This window comes from Lissotriton helveticus, chromosome 6 (assembly GCF_964261635.1).
Source record: "Lissotriton helveticus chromosome 6, aLisHel1.1, whole genome shotgun sequence".
Lineage (NCBI taxonomy): Eukaryota > Metazoa > Chordata > Amphibia > Caudata > Salamandridae > Lissotriton > Lissotriton helveticus.
Genome location: NC_136067.1, coordinates 949,783,841 through 949,802,900, shown reverse-complemented (window position 1 = coordinate 949,802,900; position 19,060 = coordinate 949,783,841). Strand labels below are relative to the sequence as shown.

General features: G+C 47.7%; 1 protein-coding gene across 1 annotated transcript in view; it reads right to left on the bottom strand.

Annotated features, from left to right (window-relative positions):
• HEATR1 (HEAT repeat containing 1) overlaps window positions 1-19,060 on the bottom strand; it is a 412,033-nt gene that overhangs the window by 48,862 nt on the left and 344,111 nt on the right. Inside the window, exon 32 of the mRNA XM_078648603.1 lies at window positions 12,601-12,767. Within this exon, the coding sequence (XP_078504729.1) occupies window positions 12,601-12,767 (167 nt within the window). The remainder of the gene's footprint in view (window positions 1-12,600; window positions 12,768-19,060) is intronic.

Genomic DNA, 19,060 nt, shown 5'->3' with positions numbered 1-19,060 from the left:
ACGAGCTCTGTCACAGGGGAAACGCATGTTGGTTGTTACACCCTGTCCTCATTTAGAGGCAGTCACGAAAGCCAGTGTACCGAATCCTAAAGCTTTGCACCCTCGGTGGATTCAATGGGCTGCTTCCTTGACATCCACGGATGTCACGTTTATTTTTGACGCCTCATTACGGTTGCAGGAGTACTTGCAGTATGAGTTTGTTCTTCCTGCTCCTCTAGGTATGCGACCTTTGGAGGACTTCCATTGCATCATTTACACTGATGGTTCGGCGCAGGTTGCGCATGGCTCAAAACATGCCTACGTTTCCGCATGCGCCATTGTGGTCGGCGCCATGGTGAACGATGAGTTCCAGTCCAACGCAGTACACACGCAGCCTCTAGGGGACTGCACCGCACAATTGGCAGAGCTTCGTGCTCTCTTACTAGCGTTGGAGTACGCTGATCCTAGTGTAACTACTCTTATTGTGAGAGATTCTTACTACTGTGTCCAGTCTTACAATGAAAACTTGTTCTTTTGGATTCAAAATGATTTTCGTGATTCCAAGGGTAGCACAATAAAACACAAGATGATCTGGGTTCGAGTGGCGGAGCTTAAGGCTACGTTGCCTCTCGTTTTTGTAATTCATACTCTCGGCCATCAGCGTGTTGGAGTCCACGCTGTCGGTAACTCGCTTGCTGATGAAGCGGCGAAATCAGCAGTGTCTACATACTTAGTTGCAGCAGTTACTAGGTCCAAAAGTAAGATTGATGATGACATCTTGGCGGCTGTTGCTGCCACTGAGAAGGGAGGTAAACATCCTACGGGGTTCCCTTCGACATACCACTTAAGTCCCGAAAAGGTTCCTTTTGTGAAAATTCCTATAGTTGGAGATCGTTTGATTCCCAACTCGGATCGCAGGGCTGACTTGATTACAGCGGCGCATGAAGGTGTGGCGTCTGCGCATGCGGGCGTCTCGGCCACTGTAACTCAATTACAACAACGTTTCTGGTGGCGGGGACTGTACAAACAGACGCGTGATTATGTCCTTCTATGTGACATTTGCCAGCAGATTAAACCTTCGACTGCTGCGCGTCCACCACAGACACAGTTGTACATTTCTAATAAACAACTAGGTTGTGTTTATTTAGATCACTGCGGTCCTTTTTCCTCTGATACTGCGTATAAGTACATCTTAGTAGCAGTTGATTCATGCACACACTTTGTGTGGGTCTGGCCCCATCGCAGCGCTGATTCACGGACTGTCAGAGATTTGCGTATCTTTGTAGGGATTTTTGCCTGTGGTACCTTCCATTCGGATCAGGGTCCGGCTTTCGCCTCTAAGGCGTATAAGGATGCCATGACTTCGATGGGGGTCCAAGTCAAGTTTTCGTCTCCATACAGGCCTGAGGGTAATAGTGTAGTGGAGCGAATGAACCGTGATTTAAAGCAATCTTTGACAGCTCGAGTTATAGGCACTGGCAGAAACTGGCTGGCCCACCTCTATGGCGTGCAGCGTGCTCTTAATAATCTCCCTAGAAGGTCTCTGGGTGGGCGGACCCCATACGAAATGCTCTTTGGCATCAAGATGTACGTCCCTGATCTTGACGGTCTAGACTGCGTGGCTCGCGCCACAACCTTTGACGTAGATGAACGTTGCAATGTTTTACAGGACCTACAAAAGACCAGAGACAGTCTTGCAAAGGAACATTTGCCCTCCACGTCGGATGTTGCGTTGCAGATCCTGGTAGTCGGCTGGCTACCCCAAGTTGGCGAACTGGTTCGAGAGAAGATCGATAACAAGAAAGAAATTGGTCCTTCCTATCGAGCTCCGGTTCCAGTAATTGGCGTGAAGGGCACGAGAACAGTCATTTTACCACCACTTCCTGGTCGTAAGGAAAACAGGTTTATCTCAATTGACAATGTCAAGATACACAGAGTGGCCGATTCTTCTTAGCATGACACCGGCAGTTTCCTGTCCTTCCATTGTGAGAAATTCAGTTGTGACCACTGCTTCTAATACTGAACCTGAAGTGGCCATCGAATTGCCTGCACTTTCCAGTCCTTTATTAAGTACTTTGCCCGGTACAAACTATGATGAGATGGACTTTACTTACCCCACTGACTTGTCCATGCCTGACCTGCAAGCACGTTTGGCTACGGAATCCAGATTTTCTTTTGACACGGTTTCCTATGCTTCGAAAAGACCCTCACGTTTTGCTGTTTATGCCACCTTATTTAAAAAACATTTTTTGATTCCCCCTTGGACATATATTTGGGTGGTGCTTTATTCAATTTACCTTTTTATGTCAATTGGGTTTGTGTTTTATTTTTTCCGAATTATGAATGGACACTATGTCGAGGAAAGAACATGCATTCGACATCTCAATGGAACATTGGCCCCCCTTTCCTCATCGCATTCTGCACACAGACTGAAAAGAGACTTGTCTTTTGTTAACATCACTGCTTGGCCTGTCCTTGATGGGATAGTGTGGGATGCCGTTAGATTTCAAATTCATGGCCCTACGGAGGTTGTTAATGTCCCTAATGTACTTAGAGTTAATATGGGGGATGTGGTGAAACAAAACATTCGTTCTGATGATTGGGATGTTCAGGCCATTGAGTCTTTATTTTCTGATTTGAAATACTATGCTGCCTTTGATGCCGAGGATTTGTACTTAGAATCTGCTAATTATGGTGATTTGTTTTGCTTTCAACATTTTGGCAATCACTTCTTACATAAAACGACTTCCAGAAGGAATACTGTAAATTATACACAATGGGAGCATTGCCCAGCACCTAAACAAGGGAGTTCAAGTACTTTTTTGAAGAAGTACACTTATTTTACTGACTTCAATCAGTCTAATCCCGAGTCCTTTTATTTTAAAATGACACAGAAGCCTATGTCCAAGGTTAGACTTACCGATACCAAATTGTTGTACTCGAAGTCCTTTCTTGAACAGCTAGCTGTTGGCGGCTATGAATTATGGAAGGAAACTATTGACTTAAAATCTGTTTGGGGTTCTAAAAGCTGGCAGGTACAAGGCACTGAGGCTTTGCACCGTGCTTGTCTCATCCCGAATCAAATGTTGTTTTTGAATTCCTCTATTTCACAGACGACTTGCTTTGGGTTGCCTACTTCTAAAAAATTTAATTCTCCAACCATCCCTGAGTTAGAAGAATATTCTGGCTGGAGTAATTATACTCAGTTTTCGATTAGGGACTTACAGACCCTATTGCTAAATTCATCCTTTAATATATCCAGTATGGATCCAAAAGGTTGGCTGATGTGGCACAGAAGTGCTGATTCATGCCAGCACCGTTTTCTGGGTTTATCTGATGGTTTTAAACAGGTCAGACCTGATCCACGTTTTGAAACTGAACATTCTGTCACAACTTACTCTGTGGGCAAATTATGTCAAAATTGGCTGAAACATTCTAAATTGTCTGCAGTTAAATTACATCTGGCAAAGTTAAATGATGATGTAGATTTGAATGATTTCATAAAAGGCCCGGCTAGTGGTAGATCAAAAACATGGATATATATGCTGTTTACAATGAAATCTGGAAGACATCACAGATTGAGGCAGCGACACGCCTTAGAGCTATAGATCAAGCCAATCTAGAAAAAGTGCTTGCTGTGGTAGACAATAGTATTAACATGCTTTCTTCCCGCATTTACACTTTAGATAATATTGTGTCTTCTGTAGTGGATATTGTGCATGATGAAGTGTCTGTGTTGTACCATGGTCAGAATCAATTACGTTCTGTCATGCAATTTGCATGGATCCTTCAAACGCTTAAATCTGGCAAGGTGCCGTGAACCTACATGAATGTTTCTTCTCTCTTTGCCCCCTTTAATTTGACTGACAAGCAGCGATTGCTTTCCATGCGAGATGCTTCATTTTCTATGTTACATATTGAGAGATTGGAGTCCTTGCCTTTTTCTGTGGCAGAGGCCAGCGCTGCAACGTGGCTTATCCACGGTTTAATAACATTACCTTTTGCTTTGTATAAATTTACAAATTGTATGAGATATGTTGCCATAGGTCGCTATGAGCCCTTAGGTAGTGCGTTTCTCCATGAAGTCTGGTCCCTTCCTTTCACTTATAGATGTTTGAAAGACGGGCAGGAGGTTTATCTGAATGGGGAGGAGTGTACAGAAACACCAGATCACTCGCTAATGTGTAGGCATATACAATTGCACGGTTCTTGTAACCAGGACCGGCCAAACTTAGCCTGTGTTTTAAAAGGGACTCCAGTTCCTGCTATCACCCCGACTTTTACCTTGCTGGGAAACGGAAGTTATTTACCTTTAAATAATGAGGATTGTTGCGGGTTAATTAAAGGTGTTGCTTATGTGGTAACCGTAACTGAGCGTGTAGTTTGCTGCAGAAATGTTCTGTACCCACCCACACATGAAAATAGGGATGTTTCCATCTGGCCACGCATCCCAACCTTGACAGCAGAGTTCAACGGCATGAGCAGAATAACGGCTCTATTGTCCCAGAAAGAAGTGGCCTTGAGTTCGGCTCGGGAAACTTTCGTGCTTCACATAGCTAATACCCGGACTGAGGTTCAGGCCCTTTTAAATACTGATTTACCGTTACATTTCAGCGAGATGGTTCACTCTATCTTTAACGCATCCTCCACAACTGGGCTGGCGCATTTTTTTAAAACTGTTAGCAGTGGTCTTGTAACTTCATTTGAAAAAATATTTGGAGTCATCCCTGCTTTCTTCCATTCCATTTTTTCGAGTTTGTTTGGTGGATTCCCGGTTTTGCTGGCACTAGCGGCAGGCGTTCTAGTGGTTGTTTGCTTCCTTAAATATGAATGCCCCACATGTGGAAGGAGCCGCCCAGCCCCTCCTGGCGCTGTTTCGCAACCGGATGCTTGAATATTATGGCACGCTGCCGCTTGCGATTTTAAGCACGGCATATGGATTATCGTTTCGATTTTCCTACTTCACCTGTGTCCAGCCTGTGTTTCATTGCCTGAGCTGTGATTTTGACTGGGCCATTGATTTATGTCTCTGCGGACCGGTTTCTCCTGACGTCGACTTTAATCAGCTGATGAGTCTCATTGTTACTCACGAGTTGGTTTGTACTGGCGAAAGGATTATGGCCTTAGCAGCGATGCATGGACTAATGGGTCCTTGGAACATCCTTACAGCAGCGCAAGATTTATTGGCACTGAGCTTTCTTTAAAACCCACCGAGTTGTCCTCTGATGGTAATATAGGCTCCGGTACTAGGAGAACACGTATATTCTTTTCCTCCTTTGAATTGGATGGCTGAACTGTTTTCAGATGAAGACGGTGATTTCCTGTTGGAGGCTGCTGCTGCATATTTTGCATATTCGGTCTTGCCTTGAATACCTTTATTGGTTTATGATGATACCACCTTTTTCTTTTTTGCATTTTTTCACCTCCCAGTCCTATTGACATGAGTGTTTAATACTGAAATTGACATTTTGAATTTTTGCTTTGGTTCATGTAGTTTTTTCATCACTTATTATGATTATAACGTTGTTCATGGCTCTTGAACTCTGGTTTCATGAAGTTGCCCTTATCTTATCTTATCTTATCCGTGCTCGGATCATGGGGGGGTGTCATATAGCTACTGTTTATCTTTATAATGTGTTAAGTTAGCATAGGCTTATTAAATGTTTAAACGCCATTTTTCCTTTTGCTGCTTCTGCACACGACACTTAATTGTTGATTTAGCTTTCAACCTAGTAGCCCGTTGTGGTTTACATGAGAATAATATGTTATTGCTCTGATATCAGCTTTGCTTAATAAACTATGTCTGTACAGAGAGTGCTGAAGCTTCAGGAATAACACGATACAGAATTGTTATGAGGTCTGATCTCCGCACCTTCATAGACATAACATAAGTGCAGCTTCTGCCAACTTTAGGCGGGTTTTATATTGCTTTGCTTGGAGCACACAGACACACTTGATGCTGTTCGCATGCAGAGAGAGCTGGTGTATGCTGATGTGATCTCTTCATTCTAGGATCTTGAGGTATGGGCCCGCCCTGTTAAAACCCAAAGAGACCTTCTTAGCTATTAATATAATATGTGAGTTAGGGAGGGTGAGAAATAAGTGTTGTTAACCCTTATTCATTACAGCATGTTAACATGCTGTCACCGTTTGCTTTCTATGGACTAGTAACTATGCTGATAACTTTGCTTTTGATAATATGTTTCCTTGTATTATCTAAGATACTGCGTTTGAGAAAACGGCATTAGGAAATAAATATTTCAAATGTGCACGTGTCCTCATTTACTCCACGTTCTGGTTTGAAATGATTGTATAACGAAAGAGTGCTCATGTGTTCCACGTAACCTGAGGTATTGTAAGTTCATGTTCTGGTTTGTCTAAACATTGGGAGTTTGTTATGACCAATGAGACACTGTAGCTAGCTTGGTAAGGGGTTTGTTGGGTACTGAGGTGAGTTTCGGGTCACCCTAATTCGCCGAGGTTCCAATCCTCTGTGCACAGTTCTGTGGGAGAACAGAAACCCTGCTACAATGTATGCCTCCTATCAAGATTTACATTTTCGTTGTTTAAGATATGGTCGCTGCCATGTTAATATGGACACTTACAGTGGAGGCTAAAATGGCAATATGTGAATCAAGATCATGCATTTATCGCTATATTTATTTTGTTTGGTCGGAACTTTAGTGTTGACAAACTCCTGAACGAGAGATAAAAATAAGCAAGGAAGTTGTAATATAGTGAGTTTATTGACCTCAAGGGTAAGTAGCCCATCGGCTACAACACTTCACTTCACTAAACACCCCTAATTTAACTATTTAGGTGGCCTCCTGACACAAGGAACTCATATTCAGCGGACAAGAGAAGAAGGACCAAGAAGAGCCCAAGAAGAGAGGACTGCGGACTACTGGTGGACTTCAGTGCCAAACCCTGCTTGCCTACCTGCTCATGTCTCACCAATCCCGACAATCTGACTCGTCTTGCAGATGCATCCTCCAAAAGCCTTGGAAGGCCCGCAGCACGTCGCAAATCCTTCAGCATTTCTCTTGAAGGAGGAGCCACTTCTCTGCAACCTGCAGGAACTAACCGCAACATACCGTTCATCATTCTTCTGATCACCGGGTCCACTGACACAACAGCCCAGGAGGAGGTAACTGTACTCCAGGAGGTCTTATCCGTCTCCTCACCATTTGTGCAGGCATCAGGACCCCCAGGAGCTGCCCCACGCCAATACCCGGTGTACCAGACCCCTTGCAGCAACCAAAGCTTGTTTGAAATCCAATCCAGACTCCAACGCCGCTAAGACCGACCAGCTAACAGGAGACATCAGCACGGAGAGTTGCCCAGCTGTCCTATTTTGTACCCCTTTGCAGGTCCGATAGCAAACCGCGAGTACCTTTGATGCACGGTCCCAGCCGACCAAAACTCTCTGCACCCGGGCTCCCCAGCACAGGTTCACATCAACCGATTGAACCCTCACATGCTGAGCCTCCCACTGGGAGCTCCCGAACTGGTCGTCAAATTCCCTTCTGCAGCCTGTTTCTAAGTGGTCCCCCCCAATTTGCCTACGGTGTAGCATGCAAGGCTACCAACTATTTCAGCCCCTCTGCACCTTGACACTCCAGGGCAGGTAAACCCAAACTGATGGATTTTCTTTGGATCTTGGGCCTTCAGTTCTAAATAGGTCCCCCGAAATATGAATTGCAAGTCCTTGTATGCACTATGTTTCTTTCTCCATAGGAAAACATTACTGCACAATAATAAATTTGTGTGACATTCTTTCTTACCTATAAAAATGGATATGTCGAAAAGTACTTAACCACTTACAAAGTTTTTGGTGTTAAAATACTTATAAAAATACTTGTTATTTTTCTCAATTGGTTTCGAGTTTCTTCTTGAGTGTGCTCTCATTTAATGACTATCTGTTCAACAAATGCTTAACACTACCCTCTGATAAGTCTAAACTGCTTGCCATACTATAGCAGTAGAAAGCCTGTGGGATTATCAATTTAAGCTCTGTATGCCAATAAGAGTCTTGACTTTCTACATTGTGTACCTCGTTTTGGTACAATACATAAAAAGCCAGCTGCCTACACTTAGGGTTATTTTAAGTGTGTTATCTATTTATTAAAGGGAGTTAGGAGTTCCGCTGGGTCCCTGAACCCATCTAAAGGGATTAAACGTGTCCAGAAAACAACACCAGCCCAGTGCTGCTCAGTGAATTGCATACCGGTTGCAGTCCAATTGTTTTTCTAATGGGTGTTGGTGCGTTGAACTAAGTCCTAGCACTGGGGGGGTCAGATATCCGACCACTGTAGCTCTGCTGGGGCAGTGAGGTGGAGAGGGGCAGATGGTGACAGTGTATTAGCTCTTTGGAGTGGTTACAGAAGACTATCAAATAACTTTTCATTTCTGGGTACTGCAGTGCTTCTTCGGTTCCAGAAACATGACAGCAAGTTCTTGCTAAAGCAATATAAATGATCAATAGAGTTATAATGTGTGTCTAAGTACTGCCTCACTGTCTTGATGAAACGACTGACAGTACTAAAGAACAGGGTGCATGGATTTTCTAACTGGAGTAACAGTGATGGCCTGGAGGAAGACAGTATTTTAAATAAATGTTAGAAGGTGGTTCTGACACTAGGGGCCGCCCGGATTTTTCGCTATTTGAGCACCTAATTGTTGAGCTTTTACTGTGGGGGAGCCTCATAATATGGGGCTCATCCACAGTGAACTCCTAATGAAGGAGACTGCATGGAAATTTTATTGGTGTCCCCAGGCTTGACTAGGCCGCTGCGAAGCAGCTGGAGTATAGGGCACCAGGCTGGTTACATGCAGACACGGGTGTACATGCATGTGCACACGTGTAGGGACTGCGCAGGGGAGATTCCTAGCGCGCGAAGTCCAGGAGCAACTACAGAGTGAATGGTGTGGCAGGACTTATGCAGAATTGGGTGGTGACATTGAATAGGCTTTATACACTGGAAGAGAACATGCCAGGGAAAGTCAGTGTGTTTTAATGTATTTTTCACTTCATTATTCCCTTATGGGAAGGTGGAACCCATGGCTAGAGTAACTTCCACAAGGCCTACAGATTCCAGACACGCACTAAAGTCCAGTGTAGCGGATGTGAAAATGAGTATTCTGCAGAGTCCAAAGTCATATTTGTACTGCTTTTGGGTCGTCCAGAAATGTCATATTTCTCGGGAGTCCCTGGCTGGTTAGATTAATGACCTTTCTTCCCAGAGTGAAGATCTTCCTTCCAAGGAGAAAAGATAGGTGGAGCTACAAGCCGATCCATTGACTGCTGTCGCTGGGTGCCAGGCACCAGGCTGCACCAAGGAGGGAATGACGATTACTAGCCCACAACACCTCCCTTGAGTAAGCCTCAGACTGCTTTGCAACGCTACCCTCTGAGAGTCAGGCGCTACAATTGGGTGTTTGGTTCCCAGTGAAGGACAAATGTAGTCATGTTATTTGTGCAGGCCTCGCAGATGCTGCCTCGTTTTCCAACAGTAAAAGAGCGTGTTACTTTAGGATACACATTAGCAAATTTTTCCTGAAGAATTATGGGACCTTACCAGTAATGGAGCAAATCTGTGCACTTTGGAATAGCATTATCAAAAAGCAGCATGAGAGACAAGGTGCATAAATTGCCTTCGTGTGCACAACGTCACTAAGCAACATATAGACTGCCTTCTGCTAGATCAGTTCTTTTTCTCTCCATCGCCATTAGGTTTGCAGAAGGGTTGTCTGAATGAAAGTGGGGGTTGGAGATTGAAGTAATGCACTAGTACACAAATCACCTTGGTGGGCAAAATGTATAAGGCTCCTAACTTAAAAGGGAGGGACCAAGGGTCACAGAAGAACAAAGAATGGAACCATAGTTTTATTGACGATAACAATCGTAATAGCAACAATAAGAACATTTTTATATGGTGCTTCATTTTGCATTACAGCTCTTTCTACGCACTCTAAATAGCATGTGTCACTACTGCCCAGGACAACACGAATTATGTTTTTTTTTTGCATAATTATGGATTTGACGCATTTGACGCTTTCTCCATCAACTCCTTCATAATCTGCAGATTTTAAAAGAAATGCGTTCCTAGCTCAAATGGATCAAAGGTTACTAAAAACGCAGTAACGTGTCGCTGCAAAGTGAAAGGCCCTTAAAAGGATAGCCTGGTAGCTTACTGCTGCACTTGGGTTTCAAACTGATATTAATAAGGCGAAATCGTTGCCTGTACAGTGCTAATATGTAAAAATGACAAAATAATGAGGATGCTGCATTACGTCACAACTTTTCTTGTCACATAATTTAGACAACCCAGCTGCATAATTTGGTCCTCTAATGTAGCATAATTGCAGTGCCCTCCAAATAACGGATTTATGCTGCTATGACAGACTCATCACAGTTAGTAACGGAAAAGGATGCAATGTCAGAGAGAGCAACTGCTAAAATGAGCTAAAGCCAGAAAGATAGCTTGCATGAAAGCTTTTCTGCTTGCCTGAGAAACTGAGGTTCAAGGGGTATTCATATTTTTTACAGTGACGGTCATATCAGATTAGTCTTGATTAATTACTCCTCCACGCAAAATCAAATTTCCTTCGGGAACAGTGAAAGAAAATTGAATTTGAGCAACAGGTCGCCCCCACCTAAAAACAAATTTAAAAATAGTATTTTTACGGCCAGTTACAATTTTGATATTTCATTTGGACACATTTTTTCAGCATTAGCAAATCAAAGTTAGGTGGTTTATCTTCCATTCTCTTGGGTGGCACTATGATCAAGTAAGAAGAATCTTTTGATTCTGAATCTCTCAAAGACGTTTTCATTGGATGCTAGTAAATAAGCATTTTAAAACCATGAAATGCGGTGAGCAACCATGTTGGAGTGTCATGACTGAACCCAAAGCTGTAATGTTGGAGGAAGAAAACTACCCACTACCCTAAAAGGACGGTGTGCTCTAAATCATAATTTTAGAAGTTGTCAAGCCCGGGAAAAGGCCTCGCCTGTGGCTAGCAAAGCAAAGGACCTTCATAGATACCATAAGATCCTTTTTCAAGAACGGGATGGTTTTAATTACATGGCTTTTGAAACTTGAGATGAGCTAGCCACAATAAGCAATAACGGGACTTCATTTAGTAAAAGCACTGGATGTGGCAGCACCACTTTTTCCACTTATTATGATTATCTGTGATGTGGACAAAGAGAATCAAAAGCAAATTAAGTCAATACTTCTAAATGTTGAAGTCTATAGTTGTGGCCTACACTCAAACCTGCATCCTTAGGAATGTCAAATGTGCATTAACCATAGAAATGTGTAAGAAAATACCATATTCAATACCCAATGTTTGACCTACAACTGTTTCTGGCATTCCACAAATTCCAGTTGTTTTTTTCTAAAAGATTCGCCTACCTGAGGTGGTAATTGAGACAGTTGCTAAAAACAGATTGACAGATGAAAGAACATAATAGTCCCAGTTTCCACGATCTTGCATTCAGGCTTTTGAATGAAAGAAAGCAAGCCAGAGTACACACAAAAACGACATACAAATGTAAAGGAAATCAGCAACAACAACAAAAACCAAAGGACAGCATTGGTTGTGAAGGAGAAGCTTTGAAAGAACAGAGGTAAAAAGCATAAAGGGGGAAACATGTTGCATAGATGAGCAACTTTGGAGGAAAAAAGTTTGTTACAAAGTTAAATCTGTATAGGTTAATTAACAGCCATATTGATGGCAGCATTGATTTCTAAATAATCTATAAAAACAAAACCTTAAGTGAGCAGCTTTATCACTGTGAAAGGATTAGTCACTAAATGTCCAAGAAAATACAGCAAGTACTGCAAGTTAATTCCAAAACATATCTAGATCGCCAAAACACAGTGGAGGTTGACAGTGCCAGACACCTCATCTCCTTCCTGTTCGGGTCAAGCTGTGGTCACTGTACTATTTCCAAATGAGGATATAGGGTCTGCACACGTCTCAACTGCAATTTTTTCATTTTCATAAAATTAAATAAATATTTCGACTCCGAACTGATTCATAGCTCTGTTGCCTCATAGTGCATAACATATCAAAGCAACAGATCGGGAATATCAAAACATTTCATCTTTGGCACCCCCGTGTCTGCATCTCCCAAACATACCCCACACCACTCTGAGTTTAAAAGGTAATCCCGATTTGGTGTAGTAGTTCTAGTGCAAGAACACTTTATTCCCAGTGTTAACCCATCACCGCTGTTCACCAAACATTTGACCTTCAGGAGGAAAACCAGCTAAAAAGAGGAATTACCACTGGAATCAGGTATGGAAATAGTGACTCCGGCAGTAAATCCAGATTTTAAATGGTACCCATAGGGTACAACTTGTATTACTACAATATTGCTGCATCTCAGAATTACAGATATTCAGAGTATCAGCAATTCTGCAAGTGGTATTCCTGAATCCTTCAGAACGAGTGCCATACCGAGCTTTTATTGTGAATTAAGAAATAATTAGTCCCACTTTCTATTACCTCCACAGCAACAACAACGAGGAAGTAGAACTATGGGAGCAAACAAGGTAGGAAAACAAAAGGTCAAGGCAAGCACTCGCTAGTTGTACGGCTAATGCTCACCTTTCCAACAAAGCGCTGTGATGCCAGGAGCTGCGCCATGAAAGAGATCGAAAGGAACTTGAAGTGACGCAACTGCTTGCCAGAGTGAGATTCCACATTAAAGAGGTGCTGCTCAGGCTCCTGCGGTTTGGATTTACGCAATTTTGACTTTTTCTTTTCAGAATCATCTGCAAAATCAAGCCGAAAATAAGGAACATTGGCTGCAAACCATAAGATATGAAATTCTAGTAGTGTGCTAAGTATGGTCACAATGAACAAGTTACTTACCTTCGGTAACGATATATCTGTAAGAAACAGTAGTTAGTATTAGATTCCTTACCTTAGAATATCCCCAGGCGTCAGTCTGGATCCGGAAACTTTTGCGTAGCAGTACCCCTGCGCGTCGGTAGGCGTCGTCTGCAGGCGTCCCCTGCGGCTCGGCGTCGTGCGCCGTGATGACGTCGCTGGAGTATATAGACGCCGCCTCCGCGCGCTGACGTCAGTTCTTTGCACACAGCTTTTCCGCGCCAGAACACGCAGAGCCATGTGAGAACCAACACTGGTGCCATTTGAAACTAGGGCCCTGAAAGGGATGTCCTTAACCCTAGGTATCAGTTCGCAGAACGGGGAGGACGGGTGGGGCGGTAAGGAATCTAATACTAACTACTGTTTCTTACAGATATATCGTTACCGAAGGTAAGTAACTTGTTCATCTGAAAGAAACAGGTTAGTATTAGATTCCTTACCTTAGAATAGATACCCCAGCAATACCAACCCCGGTGGTGGGTCTGCGAACCAATACAATCCTACACCATAAAATCCTGGAGGACCGAACGGCCAAAGAAGCCGTCCCTCCGGACTTGACTGTCCAGGCAGTAATGCCTCGCAAAGGTGTGCAGCGAGGCCCACGTAGCCGCCTGGCAAATGTCCTGCAAAGGGACTCCCCTGCCCAGGGCAGTAGTAGCCGCCGTGGCCCGAGTGGAATGGGCCCTCAGCCCAACAGGAGGCTCCTTCCGAGCCAAAGAGTAGCATGCTTTGATGCACAGGACGACCCACCGAGAGATGGTTCGTTTCTGTACCGCCCTTCCCTTCTTCTCACCCACGTAGCCAACAAACAGTTGGTCATCCACCCGGAACTGGCGTGTGCGATCCATATAAAATGAAAGCGCACGTTTTGGGTCCAGACGATGGAGCCGCTCTTCATCTTTTGAAGGATGCGGAGGCGGGAAGAAGGAGGGTAAGGTGATGGACTGCCCAATGTGAAAAGCAGAAACCACTTTGGGCAGGAAAGAAGGTCTAGTCCTAAGAACCACCATGTCAGGATGAACGGACAAGAAAGGAGGTTTAACAGAAAGAGCCTGGAGCTCACTCACTCTCCTGGCAGAGGTGATGGCAACCAGGAAGGCCGTCTTTAAAGTGAGAAGACGGAGAGGACAGGAATGAAGCGGCTCAAAGGGAGCACACATCAAGAATGTCAGAACCAGGTTCAAGTCCCACTGAGGCATCACGAACGGAGCAGGTGGATACATGTGCGTGATGCCTTTCAAGAATCTCAGTACAATAGGGGACTTGAATAAAGATGGCTGATCAGGTAGCCTCAAGAAGGCGGAAAGGGCAGAAAGATAGCCCTTGATAGTGCCCAGAGCAGAGCCCTGCTGGGCAAGGGAAAGAAGGAAGAGGAGAACCTCGGAAAGAGGGGCAGAAAGGGGATCCACAGCCTTTGCTGTGCACCATGCCACAAATCTGTTCCACCGGCAGGCGTATACCGACTTTGTGGAGGGACGCCTGGCTGCCAGAATCACATCACAGACTTCAGGAGGCAAGTCAAATGGCCTCAACTGCCGCCGCTCAATCTCCAAGCATGGAGGTGGAGACTGGACAGGTTCGGGTGGAGGACCGTCCCCTGCTGCTGCGACAGAAGGTCCTCCTGAAGGGGCAGGCGGATCGAGGGACCGACTGACATGCTGAGTAGCTCGGGATACCAGTACCTTCGAGCCCAGTCCGGAGCCACAAGGATAACTTGGGCCCGGTCGCGCCTGATCTTCTTCAGCACTCTGGGCAGAAGTGGTATAGGCGGAAAGGCGTACAACAGACCGCAACTCCACTCGCGCCGAAAGGCGTCGCCGAGCGAGTGCCGTCTTGGAAACTCCAACGCGCAGAACTGATGACATTGCGCGTTCTCTTCGGTGGCGAATAGATCTAACCAAGGCTCTCCCCATTGCAGAAAGAGGCCTCTCGCCACGTCCGAGTTCAGACGCCATTCGTGATCCACCGAGCACCGACGGCTGAGTTCGTCCGCCCTGGCGTTCAGAGAACCTGCCAGGTGTTGAACCGTCAGAGTCACGCCCTGACGTTCCAGCCATTGCCAGAGACGCAGGGCCTCCTGGCAAAGGGTCCACGACCCCACACCGCCCTGTTTGTTGCAGTACCACATGGCGGTGGTGTTGTCCGTGAACACCTGCACTACACTCCCGTTGACAAAGGGGAGGAATGCCTTCAGTGCTAGGCGAATCGCCCGCAGCTCCAACATGTTGATATGGAGCCGGGACTCCGCCGGAGACCAGATGCCTCTGATCTCCGCCTCTCCCAAGTGGCCACCCCAGCCCTGGAGGGACGCGTCCGTCACAACCACGTGCTCCGGTTGGGGAAGGGAGAGGGATCTGCCTCTGACCCAATCGCGGTCCGTAAGCCACCACTGCAACTGTCTCGCAGTGCCCTCCTAGATCAGGACATGGTCGGAAAGGTTGCCCTGATGCTGGGCCCACTGAAACTTCAGGTCCCACTGCAGAGCCCGCATCCGCCATCTGGCGTGGTGCACCAGAAGGATGCAGGAGGCCATCAGCCCCAGAAGCCGCAGCGCCAACCTGACCGAAACCCGGGATAACGGCTGAAAGATGGGAATCAAGGCCTGGATATCCCGGACCCGCCGTTCCGGAGGATAAACCCGAAACTGCGCCGAGTCGAGAACCGCTCCGATGAAGAGGAGCTTTTGAGAGGGACACAGGTGTGATTTCGGCACATTGATGGAAAACCCCAGCTCGTGCAGGAGGTCTGCTGTCATCTGGAGGTGGTGGACGACTGTGTGGGGCGAGCCCGCCTTCAACAACCAGTCGTCGAGGTAGGGGAAGACTGAAACCCCTAACCGGCGCAGATGAGCTGCGACCACCGCCATCACCTTCGTGAACACCCATGGGGCGCTGGTAAGGCCGAATGGGAGCACGATAAACTGAAAGTGCTCGTGGCCTACCGTGGACCGCAGGTAACGCCGGTGGGCCGGCAGGACGGGGATGTGAAAATACGCATCCTGCAAGTCCAACGCTACCATCCAGTCTTGCGGGTCTAGAGCAGCCAAGACCTGAGCCAAAGTCAACATCTTGAACTTCTCCTTCCGGAGGAAGCCGTTGATGTTCCGTAGGTCCAAGATAGGACATAGGCCCCCTTTGTCCTTCTTGGGCACCAGAAAGTAGTGGGAGTAGCAACCACACCCTACTTCTGGCCCAGGAACGCGCTCGATGGCCCCCTTGGCCAAGAGGGCCGTAACTTCCTCCTGCAGAAGTGTCAAGTGGTCCCCCGACACACGGTGGTTCTGCGGTGGCATGGCTGGAGGAGTGGTCTTGAAGGGGAGGGAGTAGCCCCTTCGGACGAGCTGCAGCACCCACCTGTCCGATGTGATAGTGCGCCAGCGGGAGTGGTGATGGCGAACCCTGCCACCCACTGGCGTCACATGGGCCCGAAAGCTCGGACTAGGAGGATTTGGAGGCTGCTGCGGGGGGAGGTGTGGACTGACCTCGCCGCTGTCCCCGACCGCCACCACGGCGGAATCCACGGCCGCCACCGCGCTGAGGAGCGTTCTGCGGTGCGTGGCTGGCAGCACGTGTGGGACCGCCCCTTCCGTGGCCACGAAAGGAGCGAAACGAACCCGTTTGCTGGCGCTGGGTCGAGAGACCCAAGGACTTGGCCGTGACCCTGGAGTCCTTGAAGCGCTCAAGCGCGTTGTCCGCTTTGTCGCCGAACAGGCGACTGCCATCAAATGGCATGTCCATCAGGGCATTCTGGACGTCCGGCGAGAAGTTGGCGGACCTCAGCCAAGCATGGCGACGAATCGCCACCGTCGTGGACATTGCTCTGCCCAGCGAGTCGGTCGTGTCAAGACCACACCGTATGGAGTACCTCTCCGCGTCTCGGCCCTCAACCAAAGCCTGGCCGAGCTTGTCCCGTACCTCCTGCGGGCATTGCGGCAGGCACTCTGCGACCGTATCCCACAGAGAGTGGGTATAGCGGCCCAAGAGGCACGCGGTGTTGCAAGACCGCAGTCCCGCACTCAGGGACGAGAAGACCTTCTTGCCGTACTGATCATACTGCTTAGATTCCCGATCGGGCGGGGCCGTCGGGAATGCGGACTGGGAAGTGGAGGCCTGGATCACCAGACTCTCAGGGGAGGGATGGGTAGACAGGAAGGCAGGGTCGTCCGCACACGGACGGTGGCGCCTGGCAACGTTCCGATCAACAGGTGAACCGGAAGCGGGCCTGGACCACGTGCCCAAAAGGACATCCGTCAAGGCGTCATTAAATGGCAGCAGAGGCTCCTGTGGACATGACTGCGGCTTGAATACCTCGGTGAGGATGTTAGGCTTCACCTTAGCGACGGGGAGCTCAAGGCGCAAAGCCTTGGCAGCCCTCATCAGTACCACCGAATAGGCAGCCCCAGCCTCCGACGCCACAGTGGGGGGCGAGACAAACCCAGGGTTAGGCGATTCGTCCAGACCACTGGCCTCACCCAAGTCACCTACCCAGTCCACGTTGTACTGGCATGCTCGTGACAGAGGGTCCTCAGACCCCTCCCAACCCTCTCCATAATCGTCCTCATCGCCATAGTTTGAGTCAACGATATAGACCGGCTCCTCGGAGTCAACGGGCCCCAACGGCGCCGGACTCGGCGTCGGACGATGCCGGTCCGACTCCGCGTCCGGAGTCGGAGAGGGAATGGGGGTGGCGATGTGCGGCGCCGGCGCTCCGACGCCGGCCGGAACCGGCGTCGGAGGCACGGCACCGCGCGGAGGCGGCACCACGGGTTGCCCCGATGGAATCGGCGCCGGAGAGGCCGGTTGACCAGCCGGCGACGACCCTGAAGGGCCCAGCGGCGCCGGGGCCGGAACCGCCGGCGGCGTCGGGGCAGGTGCACCCGAACCGCTCGGGCCCCCAGACGGGACCGACGGGCCCGCAGGCGCCGTAGGCCCCGCCGGAGGAGAAAGCGCCCTCATGGCCATGAGGAACTCTTCCACCTCTTCACGCGACGCGCCTTGCCCAGGGACCGACAGGTATGGAGCAGGCGGCGTCGGCGACCCACGCGGGGCCGCGGGGGTGGGGCCACCCGAACCCCCGGCCGCATCGCGCGGGCGTCGGGGGGGGGAGTCGGGGGTATGATGGCGACGCCCCGACTTCTTGTGTCGCTTACCTGAGGAACCGGAGGAATGGTGACGACTTCCGGAGCGCTCGTGGCGGCTCCGCGACCGCTCCCTCGACCGCTCCCTTGACCTCCGTCCGGACCGGGACCGCTCTCGACGTGGGGCCGACACCCGGAGCTCGAGCAGCTTGCGGGACCGCTCCCGTCTAGCCTTGCCCGTCAAGGCCCGGCAGTCGACGCAGGACTCCACGTCGTGGTCCGCGCCCAGACACCGGAGGCAGAGTCGATGGTGGTCGGTGACCGACATCATGCGGTCGCACCCGTCGCAACTTTTGAAACCGGGCATCCTACCGGCACCTGAAAGAGTTATAGTTAACAAAAAACTTAGGTCAAAAGACCGGAGTACTGCTCTTCGGATCTGCGCTAACTGGCGCGGAAAAAAGAAGAACTGACGTCAGCGCGCGGAGGCGGCGTCTATATACTCCAGCGACGTCATCACGGCGCACGACGCCGACGACGCGGAGCCGCAGGGGACGCCTGCAGACGACGCCTACCGACGCGCAGGGGTACTGCTACGCAAAAGTTTCCGGATCCAGACTAACGCCTGGGGATATTCTAAGGTAAGGAATCTAATACTAACCTGTTTCTTTCAGATCAATACTTTAGAATAGAAGTTAACAAATGCAGAATATATATATATATATATATATATATATATATATATATATATATATATATATATATATATATATATATATATATATATATATATTTTTGCTATGGGGTATGCCAAATGCAAATTTATCAATATTTCACTGATGCATATTCTCTGTGTGATGAAGCTTTTGAGTAACAGTGGTAAATGGAGACACTGGAGTCTAAAAGGAAGGAGAAGTCTGATCCTGCACTTTTTTTTTTTTTTTTTTTAAAGAGTTATATTTTAAAATTCTACAGAAACCTAAAATTGGTATTAACCTGTCAGAGGTTCATCTAATGTGGCAAAGTACGTATTGTGTTTAAAAGTTTTCTTCCACAAACAGTCATGTTATATTGAGTGAAGTCAAATAGAAAATCTCT